The 13,902-nt window shown below is 41.7% G+C and overlaps 1 protein-coding gene across 4 annotated transcripts in view; it reads left to right on the forward strand.

Annotated features, from left to right (window-relative positions):
- SDCBP (syndecan binding protein) overlaps positions 1–13,902 on the forward strand; it is a 53,315-nt gene that overhangs the window by 11,534 nt on the left and 27,879 nt on the right. Inside the window, exon 1 of one of the 4 annotated variants that reach the window (XM_061438793.1) lies at positions 7,197–7,478. The exons of 1 other annotated variant lie outside the window; for it this stretch is intronic. In XM_061438793.1, the coding sequence (XP_061294777.1) occupies positions 7,308–7,478 (171 nt within the window). In that variant the 5' untranslated portion in view covers positions 7,197–7,307. Of the gene's footprint in view, positions 1–7,196; positions 7,479–13,902 lie in introns of those variants that run through there. 2 more of the 4 variants (XM_061438796.1, XM_061438794.1) reach the window with 2 other exon arrangements.

Here is a 13,902-nt window from a genome sequence, read left to right on the forward strand (position 1 = left end):
CTTTCTGTGCCACCTCAGCAAATGTACCCTACCTATTTGCTCATCCCACCAACAACTAAGTCTTCCTGATTTTCTTTATCCTAACATTTTTTGGGATTTCTCTGATTTTCTCCATCTCTTCTGTAGTTGACATCAGGACTACTGCAATAGTGTCCTAGTGTGACTCTGCACATTCCAGACTTATCCACACATCCTGTCCATCCTCAAGCAGTAAGCAGAGTAGTAGTCATTTAAAAGACCAAAGACCCTGATGCTGGGAAAGATTGAAGGCTGGAGAAGGGGACAACAGAGGACGAGATGGTTGGATGGCATAACCGACTCATTGGACATGAGTTTTAGCAAACTCCAGGAGATAGTGAAGGACAGGGAGTCATGGTGTGATGAAATCCATGGGGTTGCAAAGAGTCTGACATGGACACGACTGAGCATCTGAACAACAACAACAAACAACAACAACAAAATCATTTAAATGTAAATCCAATCACCTCTTTTTCAGGAGCTTCTGAACATCCCTGCCTCCTTCTCCAGGTTCATCATAAGCCATCCTTCTCTTCCTGTTGTGTGATGGCCAAAATGGCCTTTCAGCTCCTGAAATGCATCAAGCTTCATTTTAACCAAAGTGCTTTTTTGATTGATCTTCTCTTTGCCTGAAACACTCCCTCCATTTGTCACTTGGCAAACTCTTATTCTTCAGCTTAAGACACATCTTCAAAGATGGCTTCTTTGAACTCTTAAGACTAATTTTTGTTCCCTTATAATATCTTTCCTTGACCTTTTTCTTTTCAAAATTTATTGATGTATAGATGATTTACAGCGATGCATTGATTTCTAACCTACAGCAAAGTGATTCAATTCAGTTCAGTCGCTCAGTCATGTCTGACTCTTTGTGACCCCATGGACTGCAACACACCAGACCTCCCTGTCCATCACCAACTCCCAGAGCTTACTCAAACTCATGTCCATCAAATCGGTGATGCCATCCAACCATCTCATCCTCATCCTCTTCTCCCCCTGCCTTCAATCTTTCCCAGCATCAGGGTCTTTTCCAATGAGTCAGTTCTTTGCATCAGGTGGACAAAGTATTGGAGTTTCAGCTTCAGCGTCAGTCCTTCCAATGAATATTAAGGACTGATTTCCTTTAGGATGGGCTGGTTGGATCTCCTTGCATTCCAAGGGACTCTCAAGAGTCTTCTCCAACACCACAGTTCAAAAGCATCAATTCTTTGGCTGGTTCCAAATCAAGAAAGGAGTACGTCAAGGCTGTACATTGTCGCCCTGCTTATTTAACTTATATGCAGAGTACATCATGCAAAATACCAGGCTGGATGAAGCACAAGCTGGAATCAAGATTGCCAGGAGAAACACCCAATAACCTCAGATATGCAGATGGTACCACCCTTATGGCAGAAATTGAAGAGGAACAAAAGAGCCTCTTGATAAAAGTGAGAGAGGAGAGGAAAAAGTTGGCTTAAAACTCAACATTCAAAAAACTAAGATCATGGCATGCAGTCCCATCACTTCATGGCAAATAGATGAAGAAACAATGGGAACAGTGAGAGACTTTATTTTTGGGGGCTCCAAAATCACTGCCAATGGTGACCGCAGCCATGAAATTAAAAGATGCTTGCTCCTTGGAAGAAAAACTATGACCAACCTAGACAGCATACTAAAAAGCAGAGACATTACTTTGCCAACAAAGGTTCGTCTAGTCAAAGCTGTGATTTTTCCAGTAGTCATGGATGGATGTGAGAGTAGAACTATAAAGAAAGCTGAGCAAAGTGATTCAGTTGTACATAAATATATTTTTCATATTCTTTGCCTTTATCACAGGATATTGAATATACTTCGCTATGCTATACAGTAGGACCTTGTTGTTTATCATTCTGTATAAACCCTTGAGCTTTTTCTTAAACACTCATCACCACTCTATTTGTGTAATTATTGTATTTTAAATTAATTTTTTACAACAGTTTTAGGTTTGCGGAAAAATTGAGCAAATAGCACAGATTGTTTTCATGTACTTCTATCTCCCTAATCACAATTCACCCTTTTCCTAACCTATAGAATTAGTGGTGACTGCAGCCATGAGATTAAAAGACACTTGCTTCTTGGAAGAAAACCTATGACCAACCTAGACAGCATATTAAAAAGCAGAGACAGAATTTTGTTGACAAAGGTCTGTCTAGTCAAAGCTTTGGTTTTTCCAGTAGTCATGAATGGATGTGAGAGTTGGACTATAAAGAAAGCAGAGCACTGAAGAATCGATACTTTTGAACTGTGGTGTTGGAGAAGACTCTTGAGAGTCCCTTGGACTGCAAGGAGATCCAACCAGTCCATCCTAAAGGGAATCAGTCCTGAGTGTTCATTGGAAGGACTGATGTTGAAGCTGAAATTCCAATACTTTGGCCATCTGATGAGAAAAACTGACTCATTGAAAAAGACCCTGATGCTGGGAAAGACTGAAGGCAGGAGGAGAAGGGGACGACAGAGGATGAGATGGTTGGATGGCATCACTGACTCAATGGACATGAGTTTGCATAAGCTCTAGGAATTGGTGATGGACAGGGAAGCCTGGCATGCTGCAGTCCATGGGATCACAAGGAGTTGGATGCAACTGAACTTAACTGACTATTAGTATTGTACATCTGTCACCAATGATGGGCCAATACTGATACATCACTGCACATCAGGGTTCTTGGCCATTGTATAGCAAGTTCCATTCCATCAACAATTATTTGACACCAACTGGGTGTCCTGTGGTTTCATTCAACCTGACACTAACTACCCAGAATTATTGTTAGATCCTACAAGTCAAAGGACAAGATCTCTAACAGGACTGCATTCACATCACACAAGAGCCCAAATGGCATCCTCATGATGTTGGCACTTCTGTCCAACTGGTTACACATTCAGTGATTCCCACAGTGCCCCTTCAAGTTTGGTACTTAGCTACTAGTCACTGGAAGCACTGTACTTTGGATTGTGGTTTTATGGCACCCCACTCCACTACTCTTGCCTGGAAAATCCCATGGATGGAGGAGCCTGGAGGGCTGCAGTCCATGGGGTCGCTGAGGGTCGGACACGACTGAGTGACTTCACTTTCACTTTTCACTTTCATGCATTGGAGAAGGAAATGGCAACCCACTCCAGTGTTCTTGCCTGGAGAATCCCAGGGACGGGGGAGCCTGTTGGGCTGCCGTCTATGGGGTCGCACAGAGTCGGACACGACTGAAGTGACATAGCATTAGCATACACAAATAAATTGCCAGGTAGATACATAGAGCAAGGTCTGGAAGAGTCCCCAGGGCAGGAGGTTCTCGTTGTAGACTTGGAGGTGCTTCACTCTCCTGGTACTTCGATATGTTCATTAACCAGGAAGCTCCATCAAGCCCTGGTGTTTAGATTTTTTATTTGGGGTTTCGTTACCTAGGTACAATGGATAATATTACTAGCCCATAGATGAACTCACTCTTCAGCACCCTCCCCTTGCCAAAGGTTGGGGAGTGGTGCTGAAAGCACCAACCCTCTAATCTCAGGCTTGGTCTTTCTGGTGATCAGCTTCCATCATGAAGTTTTCTAGGGCCCCTTTTCCCCCGAGCCCTGCTCCAATCAGGAGCCACATTATTAGCATAACAAGGACACATTGGTCACGCATGAAACTCCAAGGGTTCTTAATGCTCCAATCACAGAACTGGAAATGAAGACTTAATATATATACATACATAATTATACTACCTGCTATCCAGAATGTCATGGATCTACCATTACAGTAGCATACAGAATAGCTTCATCATCCTAAAAAAAAATTCCCCTCTGCTTCACATACCTCATCCTTCTCCTATTTTCCAAACCACCGGCAATTGCTGATATTCTTACTGCCTTTATCATTTTACTTTTTTCCACAACATCATATAGTTGGAATCATATAGGATGTAACCATTTTAGACTACCTTCTTTCACATACAATGTGCATTTAAGTGCTTCCCAGGTGGCTCAGAAGTAAAGAACCTGCCTGCCAATGCAGGAGACCTGGGTTTGATCCCTGGATCAGGAAGATCCCCTGGAGAAGGAAATGGCAACATGCCTTTAAGATTCCTCCCTGTTCTCCATGACTTGGTAGTTCATTTTCAATTTATTGCAGAATAATATTTCATTTATGGATGTAGAATGGTTTATGTATTCCTTTATTGAAGGATATCACACTTGCTTCAAAAATTTTGGACGATTATGAATAAAGCTGCTATGAATATTCCTGTGCAGAGTTTTGTGTGGTCTTAAGCTCATTTGAGCAAATATCCACGAGCATGATAATTGGGTGATATGCTGAGAATTTGTTGAGCTTTGTGAGAACTTCCAAATTGCCTTCCAAAGTGGTTGTACCATTTTGCGTTTCCATCAGCAATGGATGAGAGTTCCCGTTGCTCCGCATCCTCCTCGGGATTTGGCATTGTCAGTGTTGTGGATTGTAGCCATTCTAAAAAGGTGTGCAGTAGTGTATTTCAAAGTGTTGCTTTAATTTGTAATTCCCTAATGTCATGCTTGTGGACCCTCTTTTCATACACTCAGTTGCTATCTATGGTGAAGTGTCTGTTCAGCTCTTTTGCCCAGTTTTAAACTGGGCTCTTATTGTTGAAGTTTAGGTGTTCTTTAAATATTTTATGTGCAAGTCTTTGATTAGATGTGTAATCAGATTTTTTGATTTGCAAATATCTTCTCTGTTTGTGATTTGTCTTTTCATTCTCTATAAGAGCTTCCCTGGTGATTCAGATGGTAAAGAATCTGCCTGCAATGCAGGAGACCTGGATTCAATCCCTGGGTTGGGAAGATTCCCTGGAGAAGGAAATGGCAACCCACCCCAGTATTCTTGTCTGGAGAATTCCATGGACAGAGGAGCCTGGCAGGCTACAGTCCATGGGATAGAATAGAGTTGGTGTCTTTTAATTCTCTAAACACTGTCTTTCACAAAGAATTTTTAAGTTTTAATGAAGTCTAACTTATTAATTTTTTCTGTCATGGATTGTGCTTTTGGTGTCGTATCTAAAAATTTATGACCAAACCAAAGGTCACCTAGATTTTCTCCTATGTTACCTTACAGAAGTTTTATTGTTTTGAGTTATAAATGTAGATCTATGGTCTATTTCAAGTTAATTTTTGTGAAAGGTGTAAAGTCTCGTCTAGATTAAATTTTTGTATGTGGAGGCCCGGTTGCCCCAGTACCATCTGTTGAAAAGACTACCCTTTGTCTGTTGAATACCTTTGCTCCTTTGTTAAAGATCAATTGAATATACTTGTGTGAGTCTATTTCTGGGTTCTGTATTCTGTTCATTGATCTACATTTTTAGTCTTTTGCAGTTACCGTACTGCCTTGATTGAGTGAGTGAGTGAAGTCGCTCAGCTGTGTCCGACTCTTTGCGACCCCATGGACTGTAACCTACCAGGCTCTTCTGTCCATGGGATTTTCCAGGCAAGAGTACTGGAGTGGGTTGCCATTTCCTTCTCCAGGGGATCTTCCTGACCCAGGGATCGAACCCAGGTCTCCCACATTGTAGGCAGACGCTTTACCCTCTGAGCCACCAGGGAAGTCACTGCCTTGATTACTGCTATTGTTGTTTAGTTGCTAAGCCGTGTCCAACTTTTTGTGACACCATGGATGGCAGCATGCCAGGCTTCTCTGTCCTTCATGATCTTCAGGAGTTTGTGCATATTCATGACCATTGAGTCAATGATGCAATCTACCCATCTCATCCTCTGTTGTCCCCTTCTTCTCCTGCCCGCAATCTTTCCCAGCATCAGGGACTTTTCCAATGAGTCATCTGTTTGCATCAGGTGGAGAAAGTATTGGCGCTTCAGCATCAGTCCTTTCAGTGAATATCTGGGGTTGATTTCCTTTAGGATTGACTGGTTTGATCTCCTTGCTGTCCAAGGGACTCTCAAGAGTCTTCTCTAGCACTACAATATTAAAGCATCAATTTTTCGGTGCTCAGCCTTCTTTATGGTCCGCCTCTCACATCCATACCTGACTACATGATTACTGTAGCTTTATAATACATTTTGATGTTGGCACACACAAGCCTGTGACTTTGTTGTTCTTCTTCCATTTTGGGTTGGCTCTTCTGAGACTTTTGTCTTCCCAAAGAAACTTCTAGATCATTTTCTTGATGTTCAAAAAATACCTTGTTGGGATTTTGACTGAGGTTTTGTGAAATCTATCCACTTCGGGAAAACTGATGTCTTGACAATAGGGATTCTTCCTCTTCATGAATACAGACTTTCTTTCCATTTATTTGTATCTTCTTTGATTCCTTTCATTAGAATTTTAGCTTTTTCCATATGGATTTTTTACATATGTTGTCAGATATACCTAAGTATTGTTTCATTCTTTGTGCTGAGTGATATTGTCTTTAATTTCAAATTCCAGTTGTTCATTGCTGTCATATAGGAAAACAATTGGCTCTTGTATGTTAACCTTGAATCCTGCAACCCTGCTGTAATTGCTTATTAGTTTTAGGTTTTTTTGTGTGGGGGGTCAGTTCTTCGGGAGTTTCTAAGTAACTATGTCGCCTGTGAACAAAAGCAATTTTACTTCTTTCTTCCCGTTCCAGTTGTTTTTACATGTCTATTAGTTAGACCAACAACTCTTTGAAGTCTTAAGTTTTCATCTTATTGTCTCTTTTATGCTCAGATTTTTATTTAACCATAGGTTAAATTATCATGGCACTAAATAATTTAGCTAGAAATAAAATGCTTCTAAGTTAATGCTGTTTTTTCAAGTACTGCTATTCCATGGTAAGTATGGAAAACGTAGGTAAAATGTGCCTCAGTGTCTTTGCCCCCTAAAGAAGATGGTTGTATCTACCTTTGATGTAAGCACCAAATTAAGACTACCGTATACCTTATGTTCTTAGGACAGTTCCTAATAGTTTTTCAGTTTTTGATTAGGATACAGGTATTACTTTTGTGGACTACGACACATAACCTTCAACAACCAGCAAACTTAAATCAGACAGACAAAGAGTAATAAAAACCAAAGAGAAAAGTTATAGCGCAAAGAAGGCAGGAGTCCAGAAGGGTTAGTGGGAGGAATGTTTAACAGCCTGTGAGTGTGGTGGAAGTCTAAGGCTGGCCAGGAAATCGCCGAACGACAGGTTCTCAGGACTCTGTTGGAGGTGATGGGAACCAAGTGAGCATGTGCGCAGGTGAACAGCAGCAGTAGGCAGGTGGTACAGGGCCGAAGTGCAGGAACTGTGGGGAGAGGAGCAGGTGGGCTAGAGCGGCAGGAGGTGAGAGCCGCCCCCCGCCCTGTTACCATGGGGACCGGGTCACCTGACCGGGCGCCGCGCGCCTGCGCGGGCGGAAAGCGGGGGCGGTGCGGTGACGCGCGGCGCGGGCGGTCCTCGGGAGCGCGCCGCCCTCTTCCCTCTGGGTTTCAGAAGTCCGAGCCAGTGACCGGTGGCGGAGCGCGGGTCTCAGCGGCCTCGGTGAGCAGCCCTGGGGGGCACCGGGGGACGCTCGCGCGGCGTCTCGGGCGCGGGGACGGGGAGCGGGAAACCTGGGGGAGTCGGGGCCGCTGGGCTGGGGACATTTCGGCGGCGGCCTTTCCTCAGTGGGCTCCGCTTCGCGCCCCTCGCGGCGCCCAGCCGGCCCTGGGGCGTAAGTTTGCGCGACGGCGCCCCTCTGCCCGCCCGCGGCCTTGCGGGTTTCGGGGTCCCCGTCCGGAGAGGGGGCCGGGGAGGGAGCCTGAGGCCCGGCCGGGGACGACGCAGGCAGCCCCCCGTCCGCCGCGACTCTTTTTGTTCGTGTTGGGTGGGCCCGGGGCCGGTGCGGGGGCAGCCGCCGGCTCTGGTCCCTGTGCCGCGATCCGGGTGTGCGGAGTCGCCCTCGGCGGCGGCGGCCGCGTCCGAACGTCCGGAGTTGGAGGGAGGTGGTGGTCGGCGGGCGCAGCCTTGACTTTCTGGAAGGGGGTGGGGAGGCTGCTCGCGGCGCTGGTTTGTAGAGAAGTTGGAGGAAAGGGAGAAGAGCTCCTGGCTGGGTGAGCGCGGCAGGAAACGTTCCCGGAGGGCTCGCCTTTCAGAGCCTTCCGAGCTTTCCTTCCAGGATTTCCCTATAATGACGGGAAGGCGGAAACTTAACAACTACGGAAAGTTTCCCCTTTCACCAAAACGTGCTTATATCATCGTGGAGTCTTGTATGATGCCGATTTTAAAAAGAAATGTCTAGGTTTATCTAGTCTGTGTTGTGTATGTGGTCCGCACACCCATTTACTGTTATTTTTAATATCATGTACATTTACTGTTATTTTAAATATCGTGTGCACTTCCTAGAAAGTAGGTTTGGTTTACCAAGCTCATAACATCCAGTGTTTCGAAGGAAAAACTCCTGACTAAAAAGGAAAATGACATGGAAGAAGAGCCACAGGCTGGTTAGCTGTATCTCAAATGTATATAAATGGTCAGTTTAAAGTTTGTTCCTTTAAGCTTTTCTATTTGAGGTTGAGGGCAAACAGTAAAAATGTATGTTTTCATTTGCTCTGTTACCAACTTAATTCTACAAACTTTTGTTCTTTAAATGGTATGTAAACATTATAAATCAGATTGTGCTACAGAATTAAGGGAATGTCTTTTAATAGGTTCAGGAAATAGTCATCCTGTTATAGTACATATTTATCTTTGGCAGCATTAATTTTTCGTTATGTTTGGGCATTTTAAGAAAGGATGTGAAAATCGTGACTAAAAGAGGAAGTATTTACTAATAGTCGGCGGTTGAACCTACTTTTCAATAAACAGTTCCCTAAGTTGAGCATGACTCAACTATATTTTTTCCTGTTTTTGCCGGATTTAGGTACTTTTAGATAGCAAATGCCAAAAGTCTCTAAAAGGATTCCCACCCCTTCAACTGTTATGTGTAGTAATAGATATATTCACAATTATTAATGTTTCCAAGTGCTGCCAAGATTTTTTTGTGTATTAGTCTTTGAGGAAGTAATCAGTTAACGTGACTCAACATTTAAGTGAAGAAAAGCAGGGTACATAGTGTGTACTGTTCCCTTCCTTCAGGGTCCTCTAGCCAGCCTTATTCTCTTACTGTAGGAAACAGCTGTTTTGCATTTCTTAGGTATCTTTATAGGGATATTTTACTTTTCTTTTTTTAATTGCGGTAAAGGACACAACTTGGTGCCTGAACAGCAGGCATCACAAGTGCATGTAAACATTACAAGTGTACAGTTCAGAGGTATTAAATATACTGACGTTGTCATGCAACCATCACCACTGTCCATTCCCTTAGCTCTTTTCATCTTGTTCTCAGTAAACAGTAATGCCCCATTCTCTCCTCCTCCCAGCCCCTGGCAACCATTTTGGTACTTTGTGTCTCTTACGATTTTGACTAGTGCAGCAACCTCATGTAAGTGGGATCAGGGTGTTTGTCTTTTTTATATTTGGTTTATTTTACTTGGTTCATGTTTTCAGAGTTCATCCATGTTATATATTGCAGAATCACCTTCCATTTTAAGGCAGGGTAAAATTCCATTGTGTATGTGTGTGCGGGCATACATTTGTACACACAGTTATACCACATTTTGCTTATCCATTCATCTGTTGATGGACACTTGGGTTGCTTCCAAGGTTGAGCTAATTTGGGGGGAGGGGGTCTCCTATACTGTTTTTTAAAGCACCTGTACCCAGGGGATGCAGTTGTAAAGAGTCTGCCTGCCAGTGCAGGAGACCTGGGTTCCATCCCTGGGTCGGAAGATCCCCTGGAGTAAGGAAGGGCAACCCACTCCAGTATTCTGGCCTGGAGAATCCCATGGACAGAAGAGCCTGGTGGGCTACAGTCCATGGGGTTGCAAAGAGTCAGACACGACTGAGCAGCTGAACACACACATGTGAACACACACCATTTTACATTCCCACAAACAGTGAATTAAGTGTTCTAAATTTTCCACATCCTCACCAAAACTTGTTTGGTTTTTTGGGTAGTTGTCACTCTTGTGTATGTGAGGTGGTATCTCATAGTTTTGATTTGCATTTCCGTAATGATTAGTGGTGTTGAGCATCCTTTCTCGTGATTGTTGCCTGTTTCTCTATAGTCTTTGGAGGAATGATTATTCATGTTCTTTGCCAATTTTGTTTTTGTTGTTTTAGGACTTCTCTAAATATTCTGGACATTAGTCCCTTATCAGATATGATCTACAAATATTTTTACCCATTCAATGAGTTACCTTTTTATGCTGTTGATAATGTTGTTTGACACAAAAAGTTTTTTAGTTTTCATGAAGTCCAGTATGTTAGTTTGTTCTTTTGTGACCTTTGCCTTTGGTGTCATGTCCAAGAAATCATTTTCAAATTGAATGTCAGGAATGTTTTGTCCCATGTTTTCTTCTAAGAATTTTATTGTTTTAGGTCTTACGTGTAGATCTTTGATCCATTTTGAGTTTATATATATATATATATCAGATCAGATCAGTCGCTCAGACCTGTCTGACTCTTTGCGACCCCATAAATCGCAGCATGCCAGGCCTCCCTGTCCATCACCAACTCCCGGAGTTCACTCAGACTTACGTCCATCAAGTCAGTGATGCCATCCAGCCATCTCATCCTCTGTCGTCCCCTTCTCCTCTTGCCCCCAATCCTTCGCAGCATCAGAGTCTTTTCCAATGAGTCAACTCTTGGCATGAGGTGGCCAAAGTACTGGAGTTTCAGCTTTAGCATCATTCCTTCCAAAGAAATCCCAGGGCTGATCTCCTTCAAAATGGACTGGTTGGACCTCCTTGCAGTCCAAGGGGCTCTCAAGAGTCTTCTCCAACACCACAGTTCAAAAGCATCAATTCTTCGGCGCTCAGCCTTCTTCACAGTCCAACTCTCACATCCATACATGACCACAGGAAAAACCATAGCCTTGATTAGACGAACCTTTGTTGGCAAAGTAATGTCTCTGCTTTTCAATATGCTATCTAGGTTGGTCATAACTTTCCTTCCAAGGAGTAAGCGTCTTTTAATTTCATGGCCGCATTCACCATCTGCAGTGATTTTGGAGCCCAGGAAAATAAAGTCTGACACTGTTTCCACTGTTTTCCCATCTATTTCCCATGAAGTGATGGGACCAGATACCATGATCTTCGTTTTCTGAATGTTGAGCTTTAAGCCAACTTTTTCACTCTCCACTTTCACTTTCATCAAGAGGCTTTTGAGATCCTCTTCACTTTCTGCCATAAGGGTGGTGTCATCTGCATATCTGAGGTTATTGATATTTCTCCCGGCAATCTTGATTCCAGCTTGTGTTTCTTCCAGTCCAGCGTTTCTCATGATGTACTCTGCATATAAGTTAAATAAGCAGGGTGACAATATACAGCCTTGACGTACTCCTTTTCCTATTTGGAACCAGTCTGTTGTTCCATGTTCAGTTCTAACTGTTGCTTCCTGACCTGCATACAAATTTCTCAAGAGGCAGGTCAGGTGGTCTGGTATTCCCATCTCTTTCAGAATTTTCCACAGTTTATTGTGATCCACACAAAGTATACACACGCATATATATTTATATGGTGTTAGATAAGGGTCCATCATCATTCTTCTGTGTGTGGTTATCCAATTTTCCCAGTGCCATTTGTTGTAAAGATGGTCTTTTTCCATTGAATGGTCTTTAGACCCTTGTCAGAGATGATTTGACCATGTATATGAGGGTTTATTTTAGGCTGTCTCTTCCATTTGTCTGTGTTTGTCTTTGTGCCAATACTATACCATTTTCAATACCATAGCTTTATAGTAAGTTTTGAAATCAGGACATGCGAGTTCTCCAGTTTTGTTTCTACGATTGTTTTTAATTTCTTTTAGCAGTGTTTTGTGGTTTCCATTGTACAAGTTTTTTACTTCCTTGATTGAATAAATTCCTAAGTAGTTTATTATTTTTGATGCTCTTGAAAATGGAATTGTCTTTGTGTTTTTTCCTGATTGTTCACTATTTATGTGTAGAATTGCAATTGTTTTTTGTGCCCTGACTATCCTGTTCCATTGGTGAATTTATTAGTTCTAATGCTTTTTTGTGAAGTTGTTAAGGTTTGCTAAACTCTAAGCATATAAGGTCATATCTGAAAATGTAGATAATTTTACTTATTTTCAGAGAAGGAAATGGGAACCTACTCCAGTATCCTTGCCTGGAAAGTCTCATGGACACAGGAGCCTGGTGGGCTGCAGTCCATGGGGTCACAAAGAGTCGGGCATGACTGAGCGACTAACACTTAACACTTACTTCTTTTCTAATCTGGGTATCCTTTATTTCTTTTTCTTAACCTAACTGCTTTGGCTAGAACTTCCAGTACTATGTGTGGAAGAGTAGTGTTGAGAGTGGGCATTCTTGCCTTGTTCATGATCCCAGAGGAAAAATAATTAGTCTTTCACCTTTAAGTATAATGTTTGCCATGGGTTTTGCATTATATGGCTTTCATTATGTGGCCTTTGCTTCCTCCTGTGCCTTTTGTGTCTTTATTATAAAAGGTGCTGAATTTTGTCAAGTGCTTTTTATATATCAATGAGATGATTGTGTTTTTTTCCACTTCATTTTGTTGATATGATGTATTGCTTTGAACAGTTCTTATATGTTGAACTAACTTTCTCTCCCAATAATGAACCCCATTTGTTAAGAAGTGTCTAATCTGTTTAATATGCTGTTCTGTTCATTAGTATTTTGGTGAGGATCGCATCAGTGTTCATAAGGGATATTGGTTTGTAGTTGTCTGGCTTTGGTATCAGGGTAATACTATCCTCATTGAATGAAAGTGTTCCTTTTTCAACTGTTAGCAAAATTTTGAGGATTGGTATAGTTCTCTTTTATATATTTAGTAGAGTTCACCAAAGACGCCATCAGATCCAGGGTTTTTCTTTCTTGAGAGACTTGACTACTGATTCAATCTCTTTACTAGTTACTGGGCCTATTCAGATTTTCTGTTTCCTTGTGAGTCTTAATAGGTTTTGTGTTTTAGGAATTTGTCCATTTCATCTAGGTTATTCAGTTTTTTAGTGTCCATTTGTTCATAGTGCACTTTTCATATAGTCTGTTTTATTTCTGTAGAAACAGTGATAATATTCCCACTTTCATTTTAGCATATATTTCTTTTTTTTTTCCTTAGTCCATTTAGCTAAAGGTTTGTCAATTTTGTTGATCTTTTTGTAGAACCAAATTTAGGTTTCAGTAATTTTAATTTATTTTTTCTGTTCTCTATTTCATTTGTTTCTGTTCTCATCTCGGCTGCTTACTTCTGCTAGCTTTGGGTTTAGTTTGTGTTTTCTTTTCTGGTTGTTTATTTCCCCCTTATTTTATCACAAATTTGAGCGTGCTTTATATACTGGCCTAAATGGTGCTGTATTTTTTCCAGGTAGTGATAATATTTTGGATCTCTTTCACTATCTTGTCTGTTTAGTACTTCCTCTTTTGTTTCAAGAATTTTGCTATTATAGTTGGTACTTCAGTGAATAAAATTCTACATATGTTGCTTTTTGTATGTAGATATATTTATAGACTAAAACCTGAAGTGGTATTTGTGGGTTGGAGAGTATCTGCATTTACAGTTTTGGTAGATACTGCAACTCACTTTTTATGGAAATTGTACTACTTTACACTTATACCAGTAATATATGTGTTTCTCAAAGCCTCATTACCAGAGAGCATTGTCAAACTTTGTATTTTTGTCTGTTCAATGGGTGGGAAATGGGTAAAAAAATGTTATTCTATTTAGAGTAGATGTCATATGACCATATTTCTCAATGGCTTATCATAACAATCTCCCTGGATATTTATTGAAAGAATTCCTAAATTCCTAAGCCGTTTCATGCAATCTGTGTCTGTATTTTTAACTAGTGCTCAAATACTTGTGATTTGGTGATTTGCCAGGTTTAGAAACATAGCTGTGGAAGA

This window comes from Bos javanicus, chromosome 14 (assembly GCF_032452875.1).
Source record: "Bos javanicus breed banteng chromosome 14, ARS-OSU_banteng_1.0, whole genome shotgun sequence".
In the NCBI taxonomy this organism is placed as follows: domain Eukaryota; kingdom Metazoa; phylum Chordata; class Mammalia; order Artiodactyla; family Bovidae; genus Bos; species Bos javanicus.